The following is a 24,361-nucleotide window of genomic DNA, read 5'->3' on the forward strand; positions in this document are numbered from 1 at the left end:
GGCTGCCTACATTTACACTTTGGTTCAAGCCCACAGTCCAGAACTGGACCTGCAAAAGCTTACTTTGCAGATGGTATACCATCGCCATTTTTTGTTTTCTTTGTCAGAGATACTTTTCTTTAGATTAAGGAAAATCTTACTGAGAAACCTCAGGGAGAAAAAAACTGGTGGTTCCTAAAGGGATGTGTCTATGTACCCTTCTCTTTCTTTCTTTCTTTCTTTTCTTTCTTTTTTTTTTTTTTTGGTCTATACAGTTAATAACCAAGATGGGCTCACTGTGTTTCTGCTACACAACCCCAAGCTGCATTTGTACACATCCCTGGGGATCTCAGTGGTCTCTTCTCTTTCTAACTGGAACAGGGTTTTACAACAGAAGTAATAAGCTTCATGTCAACATTTTCAAGGAAACTGACAATGTAATTCTTCTGTCTCCCACTGGCTTTGTTGTTTCTTAAAGTACACTGAACCATTTGAAACAAGGACATACTGTTAAAAAAAAGTGCTTTGTGGTGGCAGGAAGCAAATGATTTGGAGCACAGTATATAATTAAACCTGATATATTGAAATCTTCTATTTGCAGCAACCATCTTAACAGAGAGACATTTGTAACCAAGAGTGTAGAAATGGCAAATCAGTCTCCATCCAGGGGGCAATGAGGGCATTTGTATAGCTCTACCCTCATGTCTGGCTAAATTCTATAATGGCCATCCCCCCATAAGTATAAGTTAGTTTTATTTCTGGGAATTGAACTCTCTGAATCTGATCATTCTGTTAAACGTCACAATAAATTGTGACTTTCCTAAATTTTCTTTTTCTCTCCACTACCCTTGACTACAAAAATAGCACTTGGTTCATAGTCGTATCTTAACACTTCAGCTGCTAGCCAAAGACCATGCAAACATCCTCTTTGTACCATAACTCTTGACACTCAAAGCAAAAGAATGAGGACCCACAAGGAGCAGTATTTTCTCTATCAGGGGAGTATATACCATATATACACAGTATATACCGTCCAAGAGGTTCTGTGCCTTCTTCCCTCATCCCATCTTTTCTCTTTCCTTATCAAAACACTATGACTAAATAAGAAATTCCTTTTTTTTGGGGGGGGGGGTCCTAGATGTTAGGATGGCTATCTGCTGCTTTTTCCATAGCATGAGTTCCATTTTTAAATATCACCTCAACAATCTTTTCTGCTTTTCCAAAATGTCTTCATCTGTCCTTTGACAGAGGAAAAACAAAAAATGGAAAGCTTTTTTTTTTCTTATTGATTCTGTTGAGTACTGTAAAATCCAAACACTCTTAACACAGGAGTGAAAAAAAAAGTCACCTGACAACTAAACTAACACCTGGGTAGGAGGGTAAAGCAGAGGAGAAAGGCCTGTCCGGCAAAGGCAAAGAGGTAGTAGCCCTCCTTACAGTCCCTATAAACAAATGCTGTATGAAGGAATTCTCTGGACGTTAAGTAGAAAGGTTGTAAGAAATGAATGCCTAAACCATAACCCTGAAATATTTTGGAGGATGATGGAGGAAGAGCGTTGAGAGGTTAAGTGTCCCAAAGGGGGACAAACTGAAGTGTGGAAACTTGTGTTGGCTTCTGCTCTGCAGCACAGCACGAGCACAGGCCAAACAGGGCAGGCAGCCCAGGACAGCAGCTGATGCCTGCCTTCCCCAGAGCCTTGAAGATCAGGTTCATAACCTGATCTGACAGGGAAGGGTGCCTGGGTGGCTCAGTCGGTTGAGCAACTGACTCCTGATTTTGGCTCAGGTTATGATCTCAGGGTCTTGGGATTGAGCCCTCCATCCGGCTCTGTGCTGAGCCTGGAGTCAGCTTGAGGATTCTCTCTCCCTCCCTCCCTCTCCCCATACCCCTCCCCCTGTACACGCGTGCGCTCTCTCTCCCTAAAATAAATAAATAAATAAATAAATAAATAAATAAATAAATAAATAAATAAATAAATGTGTTTTTTTTTTTTTTTTAAAAATCTGACAGGGAAAACTAGGACTAAATACATCTAGGCAGAAGACTGAGCTCTCACCTGTATGGTTTTTAATAAATCACTCCTCATTCTTTGAGTCTACGAATGGGATTTGCTAGAAATTCTATAACCCAATGATTTAAAACAGCAAAAATGTTTCTCAGATCCTTTTCTCATTCATTTAGAAAATATTTACTGGGAACCTAATGTGTATCTATTGCTAGGTACTGGAGATAAAAGAGGAAGAAGACCTGGTTTCTGTTCTCAGAAGTCTTACAGTAAGTCAGAGACAAACATGCCAACCACACAGGATGGTAAATGCTCCCACAGTGGAAAGCGCAGGATGCTAGAACCTAACCTCAACATTTGGGAGTGGGTGGGTGGGTGTAAGGACAGGACTGAGGAAGTGACAGAGGGGGAAGATTCTTAAAGAAATTTAGCCTAATCATCAAGTGTTGAGGAGAATATGCTGGAATTCTCATACCTTGCTGGGGTGGGGGGAAGGTGGGGAACAGAAAATGATACAACCACTTTGGAAAACAGCTTGGTAGTTTCCAACAGTGAACCTACATTTCCAATATGACCTAGTCATTCCACTCCTAGGTTTTTACCCTAGAGAAATGAAAATATATGTTTATCTAAAGACTTTTAAGTAGCTTTATTAATAATAGCAAGACACTGGTAACAACCCAACTGTTTATCAATAGGTGAATAAGTTAAACGGATACACTGGAATGCAGAAATATAATGGAATACTGCTAAAAGTGAACAAGAACCAAATTACTGATACACGCAAAGTGAATGAATCTCAAAAACAATCTGTTGACACAGGCTAAACAAAACACAGACTAAATAAATTTAAATTTAAAAACTGATACTTGGTTCAGTTATTAGGAAACATTTTAAGTATGTTTGGAGAAACTTAGGTAGGGGAATCTGCTTTTCAACTGTAAATTTTATGAAATCTAGATACAAAGCAAGTACTTTATAAAAGTTTAGCACTGAATTGAGATATAAATATGCATTGGATTTCAAAGACTTCGTAGGAAAAAAAGTAAAATGGCTCAATAATATTTTTTTATTGGCTACCTGTTGAGATGATTTTTATTATACTCGATTAAATAAAATGTATTACTAAAATTAATTTTGTTTCTTTTAACCTTTTTACCATGCTATTGCAAAATATAAAACTATATACCTTGCTTGTATTACATTTCTATGGGACATTACCATTTTATATCTTCATTGTGTTGAAAACAAAGACGGATACATCTGTCAAAATTAAAACTGTACACTTAAAGTGGGCATGTTTTATTATTAATAAATTATGCTTCAATAAAGTTGATAAATATTAAATTGGGTAGGATATGTCTATGTGTGATAATATGTGTGTGTAAATGCCTATCTTGCTAATGACCTTTGTTTATCAGTAATCAGAAATGTAAAAAAAAAAAAAATCACAGACATGCAAATCCTTAAGAGGAACAGTTCATTTAACACATTAAATTATATTGCAGTTACTTAACATTGACCTCCCTCACTAGCGACTGAGTTTCTCAAAGGCAAGAATCCTGTCCTCTTCATCTCTGTATTAAGCCTAGCACTTAACATAGTAAGTTAACATGGTACTTTATTAGTGTTTTAATAGTTGCAGAATTGTCCCAGACACATTACATAGCTTAATTTCCACAAAATCCCTGCAAATTTGGCATTGTTACTCCCATTTTTCAGATGAAAAACAGACGGTCAGAGGTCAGAAAGGTTAGAGTAACTCCCCAAACATTCACTAGTAAGTGAAAGAGCTATGTTCCAAACCCACATTTACCTCAACTCCCAAAGCCCACTCTTCCATGCTGGACCACACTGTCGCCTTTCAGCAGGCATTTCATGACTGCTCAAAGCCTAAATCACAGTAAAGAGCAATGGAACCCCAGGAATTCTCCTGAACTTCTAGTGCTACAGCCTCCAAGTATTGAACGGGCGTCTCTCTAGGCAGAGTGCAACTTGGCAGCTCTTGCTAGAAGATCAGGATGAATCTAGTAGGAAAAAAAAATTCCCTCCCAATTAAACTTTCCATTTGGGAGTCCGAAGAAGAAAAATAACACAGAACAAAGAAGCATGGGAAAGAGAAAAAAGGGAATGCTGAATCTGCTAAAATAGCTAGTTAATGCAAACGAATTAATCTAACAGTAACTGCAGCATTCAAAAATGAAGTTAGGAGACCCTACAGAGGTACAGTTTCTAAGGCTTTTGGAGCACCTTTTTAATTAGGCTTCCAGAATCTCAGCATTCCTGTTTGAATAATCCATATTTCTGGTTATTTATTCAGCTCCCCACTGCTGCACATTACCAAGCCATATGCTACAGGAATACATCACTTCATATTTGCGTTCAACCATCCAAAGACACTGGCAGTTCAGACCTTTAAGAAGCTTAGGGAAAAGTCTCCTGTAGAGTACAGTTTTAAGGTTAGAAGGCCCAGGAAGCCAAATGCATCTTCTTTATATGCTATTTACTCGAGAGAAGGTGGGTCATTTCAACAAAAGGACAGGCAATTAGAAGGGTAAAGGAGATAAACAAACAAAAGACTCAAGAGAGTAAAGCTAGCAACAATCAGCTGAACACTAAAGGCCTCCGAATAATTCCAATGCCCCTCTCTGCACTTTAAAATAGATTTTTTTAAAGCAATTCCACAAAGGCAGATCTTCAATCAATTCAAGGTCTGGTATGCACTGGCCAAATGAAGAGGTCTACTATGACCGCAGCCCTACACAGCCTGAAGAGAAGATATTTTAGAAACATATACCTTGATAATCTTAAATACAAAAATAGTTTTAAACAAAAACATGGTCATTGTAGAATTTGCTACAATATCAAAACAATGGAAATAGTCTCAATATCACCAACAGAATACTAAGTAAGCTATATTTCCTCAGAGTCCATTATGCAGTTATTGAAAACTCACAGAGATTATGTAACCGCATGGGAAATGCCATGTTAAGTTTAAAAAGAAACAATATCGAAAATTACATGTGTGACAGGACTAAAAAGCTGGTAAAAACAAGGGAATAGTTACAGAAAAAAAGAATGAGAGAAATCTACACCAAAGGTTGGGTTGTGTTTACATGACATGAGCTGTTTTTTTTAGCTTCTTAGGCAAGAATCCTGTCTTATTCATTTCTTTGTAAGCGAAGCACTTAACATAGTACCTCATCAGCGTTTTAACAGCAGTTTTGCATGTCTATATTTTAGATTATATTTAATAGGTATATTTATTGAACTTATAAAAATTTTTTTCAAAGAACTAGTTTAACAGAGTTTCCCATATACATGAACAGAAGTTTCAAGAGTGCAGACTCTAGCTCGATTTCATGAAGAATAATAATGATTAGTGTCTTTCAGCCACATGAACACGCTCTAGTCGCTCTCAGCTTAAAAAATGGTCCCTTGACCCCACACCACACTCTGGTCACCACACCCCCTTCCCACATTTCTCTATTCCCCTTTCTAAAAGCCAGATTTCTCAAGAGCTATTCACAAGGTACCTCCCATTTACTCCCAGCATTAGGATTCTGTGAAATATATTAAACACGATATCCATTTTAAATACCTTAAGGAATTAGAGCATAAATAATATCTATAAGGATGGTAGTATAAAGAAAAGTTCTAGAACTGTCTTGTACATTTTCATATCTCCTATGCTAGCTACATAGCACATGTGCAATTCACAGAAAATAATATAAAATGAAAAATATCTATAAATAAAAAATGATATTCTGCTGTCAACAACAAAAATCCAGACAAACATATGGCATAGATAGGTCTACGTGTGATATAAAGTTTAGAAATTAACACAGGGTATGTTTAGAAGATCATGACTAGATTTCATGTCTAGTAAGAGAACATAGTAAGAGAAGGAGCAAAGAGATGTTTCCCTTCAATGGAGCGGTCATATCAATAACTGACACAACATGGCACAAACAGACCAAAATATGCGTTCTATTCACCCACTCTAACTTGAGAGAAGACCACATACACACACACGCGTGTGCACACACACCCCTAAAGGCCTTACTGATTTTCATATTTAAGAAACTCAATGGACAAAAAGACCATGGATACATGTTCTGGAATCTGGGCTAACAGTGAGGAGCTGGCCAAAAAACCCCAGAGCACTAGGAGAGAAGAGACATACCTGAGCATGAGATTCATCAGCTGCAGACCCTCACCCTTCAGGAAGCGTTCACGATTGGAACTGAGCATTAGGCAGGAACAGAGTGAATCAAACAGATTCTCCATCATCTCCTGCTCCTCCGCGGTGCTGGGATTGTGTCTTTTAAACACCTATCAAGCAAAGAGACCAGAAAGCACAGAGCCATAAGAGAGTATCTTTTCATCAGCCAGCATTCAACAATTTCCAAAGTCCGCCTGCCCTGATAACCCCAACAACTGAGGAAGCAGAAGCTCACCAAACAAAATTCTCCGCAGCTTCCATGTTAGAGAAACTGGACTTTCTGAGTCACGGGTATTAGACAGCTATCAGTTCAAACAAAAACCCAAAACACTCAAGTGACCAATGGGTCCATGAGTGACTGATAGTTCCAAGGAGGCAGATTTAAAAAAACAAAACAAAAACCCAAAGCAACAAAACCCCTTTACTGTGAAATATAACACAGATACAGAAAATTCCATAAAAGGCATATAAAGCTGAAATCACCATCTCCAGGTCAGAAAACAACTTTGCCAGCTGCTACCTCCAAACCCTCTACTTGCCCAGCCGAACCACGACCCATTTCACCCCTTCTAAAAGAAACCACAATCTGGAAGGGCCACAACCTAAGGAAGAGTTTCCTAAGCATCGGGGCTACTGAACTGCCTCACACAGCAGTTGTGGCTCTAAGTCATGGGAACAGCTGAAAGCAGACATTTTGTCTCTGCCAGAGATATACGGCATGTTAAGAGGAAAGCCTTTTAACAGTGTATGCCTACCCATAGACTCCACTACAAAATGATCAATAATCTTGCAGGAACAGGACTAAGCACCTTCCCAGAAAACTGGAAACAGATTCACATTTCAAAGCTCTATTTTTTGGGGTGGAGGCCAAGCCACTCAGGCTGCTGGCACCAAGGTGGCAGCTGTGTGCAAACTGACATCTCAGACACTCCCAACACTCAAGATTTTATCCAAATGATCTATTTTCAGTCCTGGTTTTGAAATAGCACAGATGAGATTTGTTAGAAGAAATCTTAACAGTATTTTCAGAATGCCAGCAGAACATTTCAACTAGACTTATATTTCTTACAATGAGAAAATGGCATTTTCTAATTTCATATTCCAGCCTCTAGAACCACATCCTTCCCTATCCTCCTCTGTGACCTCTAGCCTACTGCACTGGAACTTGTACTCCTTGAGCTTATCTGGATTCTAAATGAAGAGAATCCATTTTACTGGCAGATTGAAAGAAAGGAAGTGAATAATCTTGGGAGTGAGTTAAGTGGAAATAATTTGGTATTCTTGGCCCAAGAATATATAGTTAAGCAGGAAGCACACCTCTTCTGAATTGACAAATATCAGAAGACGGAGAAAATCCATAGCAGATATACAGCGGTATCTGGTCATAAAGAACAAATGACTAAGAAAAGGAGGCAAACTATGTAGCTCGGCTGTAACCTCAAACCTGCCAACATACTCCATATGGCTTGCATCACATGGCCTATTTCTTCCCACAATTTCCAGCTCCACCTCCCATTTAAAGCAGGCCATGTATCTTCATGGCAGACAGGAAGCATAAGAATTACTCACGGATAACTGCTGAAGAAGCACATCGATTCCATCCAGCTCCCCAAGCAATTCCCTGTTTTCTAAAAGGGGAAAAAAATAGAGGAAGAAAAAAATGAAGCTAACTGTCAGATTTTACAGCCGTCTAACACTGATACATCAGCAAACAAAATCAATACAGCTTGACAGAGTACAAAAGCTGCACAGAGAGCGAGAGGGAGAGCAAGGGGATGCCAAAGGCAAGAGAGCTTGCTGTCATGATCTGAAACAAGCCTGGCTCCTATCCTAACAGAATATCAATACTGAGAGGGAGCCTCACCATCATTGTCCTGGAGCAATATGGCCAGCACTTCACTACAATATAGTTTGTTGGCATCGAAAGGCATCTTTGCCTGTGGGGAAATAGGAGAAATGAGAAAAAACGTTAAGGGGCCTTGCTTCCTTCCCCAGGACGAATTTTTCACAAGAACTAGGATCTGAGTTAGAGAGAAGTAGATGTTAGAAAGCAAAAAGATAGGTTAAGGGTAAAAAAAATTCTGCTTCTGCTCTCAAGAGATGAGACTCAAATACTACATAGTAAAACCATAAATGGCAGATGTACACAATGGCTCTCACATTGCTAATGCCCAGGTATGAAAGTCACCTCCTCAGTGAAGCCTTCCCAGATTCCCCATTTTGAGTCCAGGGGCTATTGTCTAGCACATAGTAGATAATCAAAGGTGAACTAGAGGAATGACTGAAAGTTTTGAAATTTTAAGACTAAAATCCATTATGAAGCTTTGTTCACATATTACAATCATAAAGTTAGGCTGTAAATTAGCTGACAGATGATCAGAGAAGGTGAAAAGAAAGCAAGTTCTTGTTTAGATTAGTTGAATGTATTTATAACAAAGTAGTTCCTTTTGGATTTTTTTAATTCTTAAAATTTAATTTGGAATCATAAACCTATCTGCTCGTGTGCCATAATCTGCCTACTATTTAAAAAGGAAACCACATTAAAAATGCAGAAATGTATTAATATTTTAACACCCAAATTACTACCCACAATTCTTCCCCTGCTGCATGCTCTGCTACTTGGTGTTTCAGAGGGGACATATCTACTGCAGAGACTATCTTTTATTGCTGTCCACATTTGTTGCTTTGGTAACGAGACTCAAATATCTCACCATTAATAAGGCCCCTTTGGATAAAGGTGCACAGAGAGGAACAAACCTCATCGATGTGTTTTTATTTACCGTCCCCTGATCCTTAAAATGCAGGCACATAGACGACAACTGTTAATCAGCAGCAGCCTTGCTACCCATCCAGGTTTTTGAAATGACAAATCATTTCTGTACCTGGAAAGGACAGGGAAGCGTTCGTCTTAGAGCTAACACCTCCATCACCTTACTGCTTTTCACAGTTCTGTTTGGACATTGATTTTGTACTTAAGGAAGAGTGGCCCCTAATGAAGCAACACCCAGCAACTTTTCAGTTTTCTATGCACGTCTTTCTCGTCAAGCCTAAGTGCACCCCACAGGGTTTCAGGAAGCTGACCATCTTAGGTTAAAAGATCTGTTAATGCAAAGTCTTACGTGTACTGACTGCAAGGTATGCTCCCTGGGCAAGCTTGAGGCCTTGTTTCAAGAAATTCAGTTTAACAGCCAGTGTTTAAATACAGTCTGTAACGCGTTTCACTTAAAGGAAAGCGTTTTATAAAAATCAAAACACAGAGATAAGCGCCAAGGGGTAAGCATCTCTATCAGAATCAAGGATTTGCTAATAAAATAACTTACTCAAATAAATTACAAGTATTGGTATTTTAAATGATTTAAGCCACACCACTTCACTTACGTGCAGCTTTTCAAGGACCAGGGTTCTTGTTTGAAACAAGATACACTTAACTAAAAGAAGCCAAAAGACATCACAGCCTTTCTGTGGTGCCAATGCCTCTTGCCCTTTATTTGATTTTATAAATCCTATTTCCAAGATAAAGGGGAGATTTTCTCTTTTTTTTCAACGAGTATTTATTGGGCATCTGCTATACGCAGGCAAAGAACTAAACATGAAAGCACACAGGTGAATTAGACGTGAACCTTGTCCGTTGTTACGGCATTTAAAAATATTACACTAAATTAAAATTAATTTTAATAAGTAATACAGTCATGTTAAAAAAAAAAAAAAAGAATATGAACCTAGGATTGATGCACCTAGGTTTGACCCATGAGCACGTACTATCTACGTGACACAGTCTGCAGTTCCCAGACTGTGTGCCGAGGTACCTGGGGTGTCAAATTCAATTCACAGGGGCACCGCAGGATGCTTGAAAATTTCCAAAGAAAGCACAGTGACATTTGACATCTGTTGAGCACTGCATTAACTACTAGCTCCAGGTATACTCTTTTGATGACATCCTGTCTTTGTGAAGCTGGGTTTTGGTGGTTGCTGTAATAAAAGAACTGTGTGAAAATCAGTGTGGAACAGGAATGAGGGTGGTAGTGTTCAACTGGATTCCAAGGTTTTAGAAGTTGTGCAGCACTCAAAAGGCACACACATCTATTAGTAAGTAACTGTGGTCTTTAAGTATAAAATAAAAATATTTTTTTCTTTTAATTCATGTGTATTACTTTTCCAAATGGCTACTAAATTGTTAGGACATAAATACATATTAAATTGCTTGGACCTAACTACTTAATAAACATGATTGTTAGGTCCTTTCTGGCACAGGGGCACTGTAAAAAAATGAAATTCCTATGACATCCAGGGCACCATGAACTGAGAGTGGGCATCTATGACCCAAGGAACATTTCTTAGTCTTGAGTTGCCTTACCTGTAAAAAGCAAATAATAAAATAACATCCTAATAAAAATAACATAATAAAATAAATAATAGCCTAGCATCAGGAGAGTTACTATGAGAATTAAATAAGGTAATATGGAAGTACCTAACACATATTAGGTACTAGGACTTTTTCTCATGACTGGAATCACAGATATCCAGGTGAGAATCTCAGCTCTAATGGTTTCCAGCTACGTGATGTTGGCCAAATTACTCTGCCTCTCTTGCCCAATTTCTCGTATGTTGAGTAAAAATAAGTAATAATTTCCTCATGGGGTAGTTGGATTAAATTAACCAGTATACACATCACAGGCACCCAACAGCTAGCTCCCCTCTACTACGAATTCCTGATTCCCCCAGGAAATCTCCAGCTTTTCCTGTGACACTTCAAGGAGTTTCCAATTTGCCCAAAGTAAATTTTTAAAAATCAAAATCATAATTTCATCACTTTTTCTGTTAAAATATAGGTCCTCTGAAAAACTGGCAAGAAGGAGGAATCTAATCAGAAAGTCAAAATGATTAGACCCCAAAACTCCCCAACAGTGAGCCCTAAAATGCTTCAGAGCCTGAAAGGGGTACCAGCTGGAAAATACCTTGGCAAGAGGGGGAGGTTTTGGAGATACCCAGGCCCAACTGTCACAGGCTTTGCCACATACTTCCAGTGGGGTTGGGGCAATCACTTCCCCTCTGTGGAATTCTTCCCACGTCAGTAAACTGAGGATAGCAGTGCCCACTTGGAAGGTTGTAAGGATCAGAAATAATATATGTGAGGTATCCAGGATAACGCTTCCCACATAGTCAACAGCCAACACATGACACTCCTATCAGATAGGGAAAACTTAAAGGTGATGATAACGACAACCAAATATTTTAATCTTGTGGAAAAGAAATAAAGGAAACTGTGGGCCCGGTGGGAAGGAAGGAGTCTAATCTTTCACGTCTAGCCAAAGACAAAAAGTCACCAAGGAAGTTTTATTTCTATTTAAATCTCAGCCAGAGATGATGGCCTCCTAGCTTACAAAATATCAAACTGCCAAATTACAAGGATATTTAGTCAAAATCCGGAGAAAGGAGAATTCATTTAGTAGGTATGGTCTCTTGGAGTTTGCAAAGTGATCCAATGGGACTTGAAGCTTCTGGGGGCTCTCTTCTATCCAGGAGCCTGGTGATCCTAAATCTTTCAGCTGTCAGAGTAATTATAGAGTCAAGCATAGGTTTGTACTCAGCATGTACTAGCCTTGAATAAAATTAAACTTCACCTTTTTGGGAACTGCTGTTTTTTTGGAAAGTACAAAACAATTATGCTCCCACCCGCAGCCAGAAGCTGCGGGTTATTTCTGCAGCTCACCTCTGGTACCTGGAACACATGGGGCAGGTTCACACACATCTACAGCTCTGTACAAGTGCTGAAGCAGATTGTGCCCTGTAAAATCCCAGCTCCTGGTCAGGGGAGGCTAAGAACTTCCCATCAACCGTTGTACATGGAGTCTTATATAGCCAATTCTCAATTCATTAGCTCATATGCTGAATGTTGCAACTGTTTCTAAAACGCTGATTTAATTGGGAAACAAAGGGAATCTTAATTTTGTTTCTTTAGAAAAGGAAAAATAAAACTTTGGGTTTTGGTGTTATTTTCAATAGTACACAGCAACATCCTAATAAGCTTGTATTCCCCATAAAAATGAACTGTGATGGTCTCGCTCACACTCCTGTTAGCTGCTCACCTGCTAACCCATTTAATGCAATCGTCTGCAATGGGTTTCATCCTCATTAGCACGAATTAGTCACATTTCATTTAGTGGATGAAGAAATCCGTGAGTATCTCTATATACTACTAGGCTAACAGCACAAAAAGAGGACTCATCAAGGTGCCACTCACTGAAAAATTACTCAAAGAATTACTGAATAAATATGGGACGATCAGTTAAACAGCAAGGCTTAACAAGCAACGTAAACATTAAGCATTCTAGGATGGTTGTTCTCAGATGTTACCCTGCCTCCAAGTCACCTAGAGCCTTCTTAAAACTGATTGCCGGCCCCCCTAAGATGGGTGGAGTCAGCCGGTCAAGGGGTAGGTTCAATAATTTGCATTTTTAACGTGTTGCCAGGGGAACCACACCTTGAGAACAATTGGGACATGCAAAAATAATGGAGACCAGTCCTTCCTTTTAAAGAGTTGAAGGGGGGGCGCCTGGGTGGCGCAGTTAAGCGTCTGCCTTCAGCTCAGGGCGTGATTCCAGCGTTCTGGGATAGAGCCCCACATCAGGCTCCTCTGCTAGGAGCCTGCTTCTTCCTCTCCCACTCCCCCTGCTTGTGTTCCCTCTCTCGCTGGCTGTCTCTCTCTGTCAAATAAATAATAAAATTAAAAAATCTTTAAAAAAAAATAATAAAGAGTTGAAGGATACTGAAAGAAGGACAATATGCACATATTCCAAGAAGGTCTGCCAGTGATGAAGAAAAAATGGTTCCTGAGGATAAATGTCACACAGTTATAGGTACATGTCAGAACCCAGATCTGCTGTCTCCCACAAGAGAACCAGTATGGAAAGAGTAAAATGGCTGATATTCAGACAAGCAAGAGGGTGGTATGGGCTGGGGGCAAAGTACTGCTATGGAAAGGGTGCGCAAAGAAAGTCTGGAGTCTTGGATTTAACACCAGCTCTTTCTCTAACTAGCTGTATGAATTTGGGCAAGGCACTTAATCTCTATAGGTCTCAATATAGTGGCGATAGAAGTTATAAATTTCCTTTCAGTTCTAAAAATGATGGTGGCTACATGGAAGAGTTGGGATTTAAACTGGTTAATGAAGGCTGTGTATAACTGAGAAGTATATAAGAAAGACAGGAGTCATTCCTGGTGGAAGGGGGCGCATGAACAACAGATACAGAGGTCAAAATCATTCTGACCTTTGCAGAGCAGGTGGTAGGTAAAAAAGATGTCTGAAAGGTAATAAGGCCAATGTTTAAAAAGGGAGAAATGAAAAAGTCAGACTAGACCAGGTATAAGGGGACTCTGAAAGTAGGCAGAGAAGGTGGGATCTCATGGAGAGGTCATCAGCATCGTGTAGGGAGAGGTTCTTGAACAGGGAATGGCACACTGAAAACGGAGTGTTAAATCTAGTGCAGGAGTAGTGCAGAATAAAAACGTAGTATGCTCACATCTCCAGAGCAGAGGATATTAGTGCGGGTTGTCCATTAGAATCAATAGGTGGAACTTCTCTAAAATATATCAAAGACAGAGACTGAGACAATGGGTCTGGAAATCTGGTTTTGTTTTAGATTTTATTTATTTGAGAGAGAGAGAGAGAGAATGAGAGAGAGTGTGTGTGCATGAGATGGGGGAGGGTCAGAGGGAGAAGGAGACTCCCCACTGAGCGGGGAGCCTGACTTGGGGCTTGACCCTGGGACTTGGGGATCATGACCTGAGCTAAAGGCAGACGCCTAACCGACTGAGCCACTCAGGTGCCCCATGGAAATCTGTATTTTTTAGAGTTCCACTGGTGAAAGTCAGGAACTAGGTCCAGCACTCAGATTCAATATGTTTATGATGGTGAAAATTATAACAAGCACTTTCCCAGACTATGAGACAAACAGAGCAAGGCATTGTTTCTAAAAACGTGCCTTCTTGCTGGCCTCACCCTTAAGCAGGATTCTCATTAATGATCTGGGTAGCACAGGATTTTTCTAGGGGCACTTGCTTACTAGTAAAATAACCAAATAGCATTTTAATGTTTAGATACCCCGAAACCTTGAAAAGCTGTTTTAGAGACAGTAACATGGCTATTTATGCCCTGAGGATTACATAAACACTGTGCCTAAAAGGCGAGAGTCACTAGCTTGCTAGGCTATCAAGTGGGACTCTTTATTACTCTCATTAGGGTAATGTCATCCAAGCCAAACCCCCAAAGGTCTCACTTTCCCTTCCTGTTACCAATTCAAAAAAAGACTGTCAAGTTTCAACACCCTTCCAAGTGCAGAGGAGGCCTGACATTCTGGTTTAATGAAGGATCCCTGAAGTAGTATCAAGTCTCCAAGAACTGAAAGAAATTGGTCTTGACTTCAGAGACAAAAGCTATCGGATTGTTTTGTATATTTTAAGGTTGGAGCTCTCACCTATGGCCATCCTGCCAACAGCTCAGGTCCCTGCCTTCTCTCCCATTCCCTCAACTCTGTGTCCTACTTTCCTCCCCTCCACTCTTCACTCCCAAAATGTTTTAAGGCTTTGGAGAATAAAAATGTGTTGAATGTTGAAGAAAAAAGAAACTGAAAATTACACGGGGAAACAAGTCTAGTCCTAAAACCAAAGGACATCAAGACTCATGAGAGGAGGTCAAAAGAAAGTTGCAAAGATGACAATGCATGAATTAACCAGACCTGATATATTTTTTCCCTAAAAGGTAGGGGTATAGGAGTGTGTGTATGTGTATATGTGTGTGTGTGTGTGTGTGTGTGTGTGTGTGTGTGTATGTGTATGAAGGGCGTTGCAATTTATTCAACTACGCACTGAGTTTATACCCTGCCAGGCAAATGTGCCCATGCTCACTGATAGTAGTATCTGGACTAGCTGAATATGAGTAAGTTCAAGTCATGCTATGTAAGTCTGTGTTATAGATTTCATGGGAACAAATGGTTAAATAAGTAGGATGGGGAAGATTTAGATTGTCAGAAAGAAGGGTAATCGTGGGGCATATGCTATCTTAGGCAGAACATTCTTCCTGAGCCCTGCCAAGACAGTGGGGGGTAAATCTGACCTGATATACCTCAAACTTTCTGCATCTCTGTGACGCTCTGAAGCACAGCAAAGCCATGAATACTTAGAGAATCATTCTAGCTATGAACAAAGGCCTCCGTCTCACAGAAAAGCTGGGAATCTCTGCTTGCTGACCATCTCGGTAGCATACAAGCAGTCCCGAACTGCCTCCCATCTTACCCTTGGTTGAAACTACTCTTTTAAGAGAAGCTCTTGCCTCTCGTTCCTCATTTACTGTACGGGACAGCACTAATTGTTAAAAAGATAGTCAAAAGGGCTATACTAAGAAGAAAAGAGAATAAACAATCTAACAGAAATATAAATATGAACAAAGGAGATAAATAGCAAGTTAAAAGAGATGAATTCAAATAGCTAACAAACAAGTAGAAGCCAATATTCTTCCCTGATTTTAAAATTCCAAAATAAAATAAAATACCAGTTTTCATTTGGCAGATTAACAAAATTTTAAGTTTGATAGTACCCAATGTTGCTAGGGGAAACAGATACTCTCAAATCAGTGGGGCAGCCTTTGTGCAGAACAACTCTGCAATACCCACCAAAAATGTTATTGTGTATATCCTTCGATCTCTATCAATTCTATTTCTAGGAATTTATCCTACAGATAAACTAAAATAAGTGTGCAAGAAAAAAATCATGTATGTGTAGATGAGAATACTCACTGCAGCACTATTTAGACGGTGGAAAACTGTTATACTGTAGTGAATAAATGTTATAAAAGGGGGAATGATTAAATTAATTTTGGTATATACATAAAACAGAGTACTAGGCAGCTATTAGTTCAGTGAAAAAAACAGCTTGCAAAATAAAATATTGTACAATTCTGTTTATAAAACACACACACTCCTAGATACACAGAAAACTTCCAGAAGGATAGGTAAAATATCGTTAACAGCGGCTGCCTCTGGCAAGCGTAACTAGAAGGAATCTGCTGAGGGGAGCTTTTACTTTCAGTTTTATATGTTCCGTACCATATGAATTTATTTGTATTCACAAAATGTTTTTAATATTTTCAGAGGTATTCAAGGCTACTTTTAAAGCCTCTTCTTCTAAAACAAACAGAGGTGAAGCAAAGAAAGACGCAAGAGATCTTCAGTAAAGATTCCCAACTAGATCCCACAGCAAAAGGGACGAACATCTGTGCCGGTGAGCCAGCTTCAGCCAGGCCCAGAGCAAAGAGCAGTGCGAGCTGCAGTCCCACAACGCCAAACTGACCTTCAGCCTCTTCAACAGCCACTGCAGAAGACCCTGCTGGGCAGCCTCCGTACACATCTCAGGCCGGAACTCTGCCATGTTTTCCACAATAGCTAAAGGGAGACAGAAACCAGTCATGTGGGAGGGCAATTCTGTTTCTATCTGCAACAAGCCTGCTTTCCTTCCCATGACAGACACCATATTCCTCTTCCCACTTCCTGTATTCCTCCCAGCCAGATGCTGTGTTGTCATTATGAGATTAACCAGGGAGATGCAATAGTTTGTTTTTAATTTAAGTAATGTTGCAAATAAAACTCGTAACTGAAAATGATGAAATTCACAAAAGGAATGTGATAGATGTTCTGTGCTAATAAGGAATATACACCAGAGCAGAACACAGAGAAAGGTGGATATCTGCCCAAGAAGGCCTTCTTAGTCCTCATTGCACTGGAGACCCAGAGACTGTAATTGAAGAGATAGGGGAGTAGGCAGGAAGCCCAGGAAAAGTGAATTCGGAGTCTGTTCCCTTCCTGATTCATTCACTTTCAGTTCTCTTTCTCTGGATAGTACAAGGGAAACAAGCATGACCTTCTGAACTGAACAAAATAATGTGCATAGAGGGGAAAGGCCATGCTGGCAAGGTAACTGTCCGGTACTCAGAAGCAAATATAATTGGTCCTGCTATCTCCTACAACACCCAAATTGCTGCTTAATAGAAAAATTAAAACTTAGGAGGCCAAAGGAAAAAAAGTGATTACATGACCATGACACTAAAAAGGGGGACTTTTTAAAAAAATCGCCTATAGTTCCATTCTAACACATCCAATGCTTTCATTTCCTTCAGGACCCCTTCCTCTCCATATACCAGGATACGTTACTATTATAAAGGACTACAGTTAGTTTCATGTTCTCTAAGCCCAATGCCCAGAACACATCAGACCTGAGTTTTGAAGGAGAAAGGGATAAAGAAATCACCATGCCTCTTACATTCATCCTCACTCCTCTGCCCGTGTCAGCCAGTGGCAAGTTAAAGACTCAGTGGGCAGCCCCCTCAGGGAGTGGAATACAAAGCATGTTAGCGGAGTAGCAATGAGACCCCTAAGAGATGAAGATCACCACAATACCCTAAGTTACTTTCTCACACTTTCTGGGAAAATCAACTTATTCATTTTAACCTCCGATGCCCTTATCTTATTCCTCTGCTTACACTTTAGATGGCTTCCTGTTGCTCACTAGAGTCAAATCCAATCATCTTGCCTCGGTTTACAAGGTCTTCGCCATCTGGGCAAACTCACGCCTCAGATCCCATCTCCCACTACTGCTACCTGCCACTGCCACAGTACATCTCTACTCTTTCCCCAAGCCCACGCCCACTCACGGCTTTGCAACTGTGACTCTCTCTCACCCAAGGGTCCTTCTCACGTTTCTCTGTCAAAACGCACCCGTCTTCATATTCAGCCCCATTCAGCTACTTCTGGAGACCCTTCCTCACTTCCACACTGCTCTCCAGTGACTATGATACCATTTGTCACCCTGTATTATCTTTCCTTTCCATTCAAGACTTTCCCATCAGTCTGCTTTTTAGCGAGTTGAGACCATGCCCAATTCATCTTTAATCTACCCCAGCGCCCAGCACAGTGCCTCACAAACAGCCAGTGCTCGATTTTAACTGAGAGAGGATGAGCCTCCTGAGCTGTGGGTAGGTGACTGTGCTGACACTAGACAGATCTCTACAGCCGGCCAGCCTGGTGCTTTTTTCATTATACCAGGCCCTTTTTATTAACAGTCAGTTAAGACTTTTGATAAGCTTTCTATTCAGCAAAATCCAGCATTAGGCTAACAGATGGTAATGCCAAATTCTAGCTCTAGACTAAAGTCAACTCCCAAGTTACAGATTGTTATGTTCTCTCTTCTCTTACTCCCTTGGTGCTGTGTCTTCCCCCTTCTTTATGATAATGCTCACAGAAGAGAGTATAAAACTACAAGAGAAATCTGTGGTAGACAAAAAGAGCTGAATCTAATCTCATCAAAATTTCTGCTTCAGCAGGGCCTTGTTCATTTCTCAAGCTCTGCTTAAGATATGTCACCTTTGGTTTTTTTACAAGACAATGACCAGTGATAAACAGGACTACCCCAAAGCACAATTTTAAATAGGCTAATAGTTCGGCAACTTTGCAGGGAGAAAGACCTGGGAGAGTCAAGGAGGAGGAAGGGAAATACTGCAGACACCCATTTAAATTAACATATGATGAAGGTGCATCCAAGTTAACAGCAATATTTCAACTCAGTTTACATGGCAAACTACACATAAGAAGACAAAGAAACACTTAACCCTTTTTCAAATAAACTGTCTTATAAAGGTACTCCACTGTTTCAAAGTTTGTAGTCCCACTGAAGGAAAGCAGGAAGAAAAACCAATATAGGGGATTAAAAATTGTAAAATATACACTTTCTAAAGCTTAAAAAAAAAAAATTCACCCTGCACAGACATGACCCTAACATTTAGAAGCAAGGGCTTGCTAAACGGAGCCAGCTTTTGTCCAGGAAGCTACCCTACTTAGTGGATTTCTACTTTTATTACTTGCAAGCCAAACCAAAGCTGCAGTTATATGAAATTTACACAAGGGTCTTCATTTCTGGAAAGGCAGTCTGGGAGTAGAAGGAAAGAAAACACCGCTGCTGTTGATTCTATTATGAAGGAAGAAAGAAATGAGCACCAAGCCCCAAAACAAACATGAAGGTCTCAGATCACTGGTCACCCTGCCCCTCACCTAGAGTGTTGTGGACACCATCGGCCTCTTCTTTCACAGACTCATCCAGGCGCTCCAGATTCTGCACAAGCAGGGCCACCACCTGCCCATCCACCTTCACCAACAGGGAAGCAAAAGGAGAGAGGGACACATGTCACAAAACAGTTCCAAAATACTCCCACATTCCCATGCTTTCTTCTCACCTGCATGAACAAAAGAACTAATCGACCACCCATGCTTTACAGCGTGCTCTCCCGTCCCATTACGTCTTTGAGTCTTGAAGTGACCTCAAGGCAAAGAAAGGGCAGGCTTCGTTATCCCTAACCTAAGATGAGTAAATCTAAGCTTAAGGACACAAAGTAAAATTCAAGGTTGCAAAGTTAGTGAGTACCAGCGCTAGCACTTGAACCTAGGCCTTCTGAAATCAAGTTCAGTGCTTTTTCTACTTCCCTGTGGTACTGAAACTAACACTTTGCGAAAGCACCATCTTAAATCAGGTCAATCATTTGTTCAAGTCAAAAGCATGTTTCTAGACCACAGCACCAAGAGATGTTTAGTTGGGAAGTTTACTTGCCATACTTTACACTGACCTCGAAATTCAGGGTTAAACTCAAAACGTTCCTAATGTCCTATACTAAGCTTTTATGAAACTATTACTTCTGATGAATTTCTAATTTCTTCTTGAGAAGAGTATTAACATAATAAAATGCCTGACATTTGTATTACATTTAAAGCATACAACAGCAATTAAATTTCTCGAATGTGATTCATACAACCTTAGAGGAAACTGAAAGTTTCCTATGTCATAGAGAAGATACTCAGAGATTAACGGCTTAGCCAAGACCAAATGGCTACTGGGCAGTGGCAGCAAAAGCAAAAACCAAGCTTCCTTCTTTGGTAAATTAATGCTTATACTACTTCACGCTTCCCTCTGTGCACAATCTGTACTCTTAGGGAGACTGCCCTTTGGGTAACCCTGATGCAAACCCAGGAAGGTAACTACGGAAACACCGTATAATCAAGAAGTGATTATCCACTTGGTAATAACTTTCTCATCAGTAGCCAGTCAGTAACCTGTACAGGAAGATAAGACCTGCTGTGTGTCTATGGTATATCCTCTCTGACTGCCTCATTTAGGAAATGGGAATAAGTCATCAAGATTAAATAAAATTATGTGGCATGCCTTACCCTGGGTCCAGATCAAAAAGTAAGTAGAGAGTTTGAATCTAGCTCTTGACCCCTTCTGACATCTGATCGTTCACTATTTGTATCTCCCACAGACCAAGAAAAACTCCAGGCCTTTGAAGGCAGTCACCAAACCCTCGTTCATCCTGGCAGATTCTTCCAAGGGTAGTTAATGCAATGCTATGGTACATGACAGACACTCAGTCATTTTGCTAAATTCAAATAAACTGACAAAAGACACTTACTTTATGTACTGCAATCAGGTCTTTTATATAAACTGTTCCGTTTATTCTCACGTAATCCTCATAGCTTTTATAGGTGAGCAAACAAAGGCCCAGAGAGGTTAACTAGCCTGGCCAAAGTCACAAAGGTTGTGGCAGAAGTGACTGACTCTAAGTGTCTATTTTTTCCAATCATACCCTGTCACTTTGGGGAGGGGAAACGAAAGGAGAGAGAAGGAAACATCTCGTTTGACTGACACTGCCTGAGCACGGGTATATAAGACACCCTACAACACAATTCAAACTGAGCCAGAGGACGGAACAATGGCAAGAGACAGATCTTGAAATAAGACCTCTTTACTCTTTCTCGGCACTTAAAGGAAGCATCTGGCAAGGGGGAAAAGCCGAAATTATCGACTGATTTGCAAACCTGAATCATAAATGAGGTAGAATTTTCTAGGCTCTGCCCTTTGTGGTGTGAAGAACAATGCAAGACACTAGCTGCAGATTTGAGGGGATACTGATGCCAGAATTGAGGGTGCCTGTAAATATGAGAATGAGCTGTTTTCCCCTCTTATCCCAAGGAGATACACAATCTCACTCTCAAATCTTGCAGCCAGCAAAAGCTTCACCAAAGAAATCCACCGCAATATTTTCCTTAATTAATTGAACAATTTGAATATGTGAGAGGAAACAGAAAAACATCTGGGGGGAAAATATGAACCATGTCACAGTTTGTTTTTCCCTAAATCACCCTGATTGACTTATAATCTCCCTGAATCCTAAAGCAGCAGACACTGCAAATCCACTGGGTATCACACTGCTTGTCGGTTCTGCAAACTGCTTCACCCGTTTCAATTGCTTATTGCTGCTTTATCTGCATTATTTTCCCCCCTTTCCTTGATTCTTAGTTGGGTCTCCCATCTCTGCTGTCTGGAAAATGGCGGGGGGACACTGGCAGTATGCAACACGTTCAAATCCCAGAACTGAATGGGCATCTGGCTGGAGGAAAATCTTTTTTCTTGCTACAGAAATCTAACTTCTAACAGACAGCCTTTTCAAGGTTGCAAAGTATGAAACTTTATGTTTAGCTCGGTTAAATGCAATTTTATCTGATTGTAGGAGGGTCAAAGCAGTCAAAATACATTTCGCTCAGAAAACCCTTGGGAAAATATTTATATTATGCATAGCTCTGGATATCACCTAGTAAGAAGCACAAATTAGCATTCTGTCTTACTCCCTCTAGCTCCTCAGGTCCACCACCTTCATGTCAATTGTTTGGACCTGTGACTAAATCTGAAACCAAAAACAAACCCTGGTCAGGGACCAAAGTGTCAGCCAGAGCAACCCTGGCCTCGGATATCATGACCGTCTTAAGCCTGATGTTTTCTGGTAAGTCACCGGATACTTCTTGTTAACAGATATCCTAAACAATATTCTGGCAGGTCCTACTAAGATGAAGTTCAAGGGCATGTTCAGATACCCTTTTCCACTTGACCAGGGAAGATGGATACAAGAGAAAAGGAGGAAATTTTTAAAAGAGACAGATGAGAACATTTGAAGGATTCTTTTTCTAACTTGTACAATCTGCCAATAAACTTTCTTAAGAGTGTGGAGTAAAATTTTCTACCTGCTATGAGTTCTGGAAATTTCATATTTAAAAGATTAAGAAAAAACCTCCCACATCCACTGACTCTTGATCAAGCAGTAAGTTTTGAGGATACGAACGGTAATATTGTCAGAATGCAAAACTTATGCCTGTTACCACCTATTTAGTAATATTTTAGCTTCTCCTCTTGCTCCTCCAATTCATTATCCACACAGCTGCCAAAAATGGTCTTCCTAAAATGTTAGGTCAGACTATGTTACACTCCCTTGCCCAAGATACTCCAGTTATTCCCCTTCACACCAGCAATTCCACCCCGACTTCCTACCACGGCCTACAAAACCCTGAGCAATCTGGCCCTGACCGCGCTCTCTCCCCTCCCCCCCAGCTGTGCTCCAACAGTTTTTCTGTTCCTCAAATCTGTCAAGCTCATTCCTGCCTTTGCACTTGTCCCATCTTACCCTTGGTCATTCTCAATGGCTGGTTTCTTCTTGTCATGCCGAACTCAGGCCTTCCCTGACTAATCTAACGTGACTTCCCAGTCACCGTACATCACATCACTCTCTTTTAATTCCTTATGTAACAGAGAATCACTATCTGCTTTCCAGCTGGTTTACTGCTTCCCCCCACACCAGAATTTGAGCTCCACAAAAGCAGACTCTGTCAGTCTTGCTCATTGTTATATACCCCATTCCTGAGTCTAGAACATACAAAACACTCAATAAACATTCAGGGAATGAATGAACGAACGAATGAATTTTGCTTGGGAACAGATGAAGGTGAAGACATTAATAGAAAGGAGAAGGGATAAAAGTGATAGGATCCAGAAATTTACATAAGAAATACCTTTAGAGCAACTGAAAACCTGCCAACCTCAGCCTCACCTGAGCAGAACGAATGCATTGCCAAGCTGCCCAAGCCAAACTACTACAGAACTTCAAAGCTGAATGCTTAAGTAGGGTTAGTTGAGTGCAAGAACGGGTATGGAGGGCAGTCTCCTGAGTCTCCATATCAAAATCACTTTTGTGAAACTCTTTATACCACATGGTGGCTCCTAGCCACTATGGCCAATGTCACGGCCCAGCCACATTTCCACCTCCTCCACTGGGACACCTGCACACATCCTCCCGTTAAAGCTTCCGTTTGAGGCCACAGAAAGTACCTGCAGCTCTGCAGTCCTTCCTGATTCTTCCCCATCACAAGTGATGGCTCCCTCCTCCCTACTTCCACAGAAGCTTACATCTCTCACAACTGTCCTTAATATTCTGCCTTGCATTATCATTTCTCATTTCATCATTTTTTTTTTTAAGCTAAACGTCCATCCTCCCACGCCTTATTTAGGTCCATTCCCTTCAAAAAAATTTTTTGAGTATTCATTCAAAATGTTTTCTGAACATCTGTCAAAATGAAAAAAAAAATGTTTGTTGAACTCAACCTCTCGCTGTACAGCAGATGATACGTATCATTTTAACTTGACATTTACTAAGTACTTAATATGTTCCACGCAATGCCTTTATGAAGATAATGGCCAACACTTATTGGGTGTTTACTCTGTGTTGGACACTGTCCTAAAGATTTATTAAATACCTCATTTATTCCTCACTTCAGTGTTATGCATGCAATAGGCACTACTGTTATCCCCATTCTACAGAAGAAGAAACTGAATACATCAAGATTAGGTAACTTCCCCAAGGACACACAGTTGGTAAATGACAGAGCTCCTACTCTGGCCACTCTCTTGATGGAAATCACATCTCAGGAAAGACAAACTTATAAAGAGATGTCTATAAGACAATGTGACAAGTGCCAGGATATACAAAGTGCTAAAAGAACACAAATTCTGCTTGCGGGGCGGGGGGTAGCCTAAAAAAAAACAAAACAAACAAAAAAACACTCAGAAGAGATAAGCTTTAAGTCAGGCTTTAAAGGATGAGTGGGAGTATTCCAGGTAGCCCAGGAGAAGCAAAGCTTGCCAAGGTGAAGGCAGATGTGAGCAAAGGCATGGGGCTGCCAAGCACATGGCAAATTTGGGGATTAGAAAGTAGGAAATGGCTGTCATCTAATCA

At 40.3% G+C, this 24,361-nt stretch overlaps 1 protein-coding gene across 3 annotated transcripts in view; it reads right to left on the reverse strand.

The window, feature by feature from the left end:
• CTNNBL1 (catenin beta like 1) overlaps window positions 1-24,361 on the reverse strand; it is a 155,693-nt gene that overhangs the window by 75,968 nt on the left and 55,364 nt on the right. For all 3 annotated transcript variants that reach the window (XM_087853593.1, XM_087853592.1, XM_087853594.1), the window contains exons 6-10: window positions 19,305-19,398; window positions 16,555-16,646; window positions 8,075-8,147; window positions 7,780-7,838; window positions 6,172-6,320 (exon numbers count right to left, since the gene is read on the reverse strand). In XM_087853593.1, coding sequence (XP_087709719.1) covers window positions 6,172-6,320; window positions 7,780-7,838; window positions 8,075-8,147; window positions 16,555-16,646; window positions 19,305-19,398 — 467 coding nt within the window. The remainder of the gene's footprint in view (window positions 1-6,171; window positions 6,321-7,779; window positions 7,839-8,074; window positions 8,148-16,554; window positions 16,647-19,304; window positions 19,399-24,361) is intronic.

The sequence above is a fragment of the Ursus americanus genome, chromosome 22 (assembly GCF_024610735.1).
Source record: "Ursus americanus isolate L20-20 chromosome 22, mUrsAme1.1.p, whole genome shotgun sequence".
NCBI lineage: Eukaryota > Metazoa > Chordata > Mammalia > Carnivora > Ursidae > Ursus > Ursus americanus.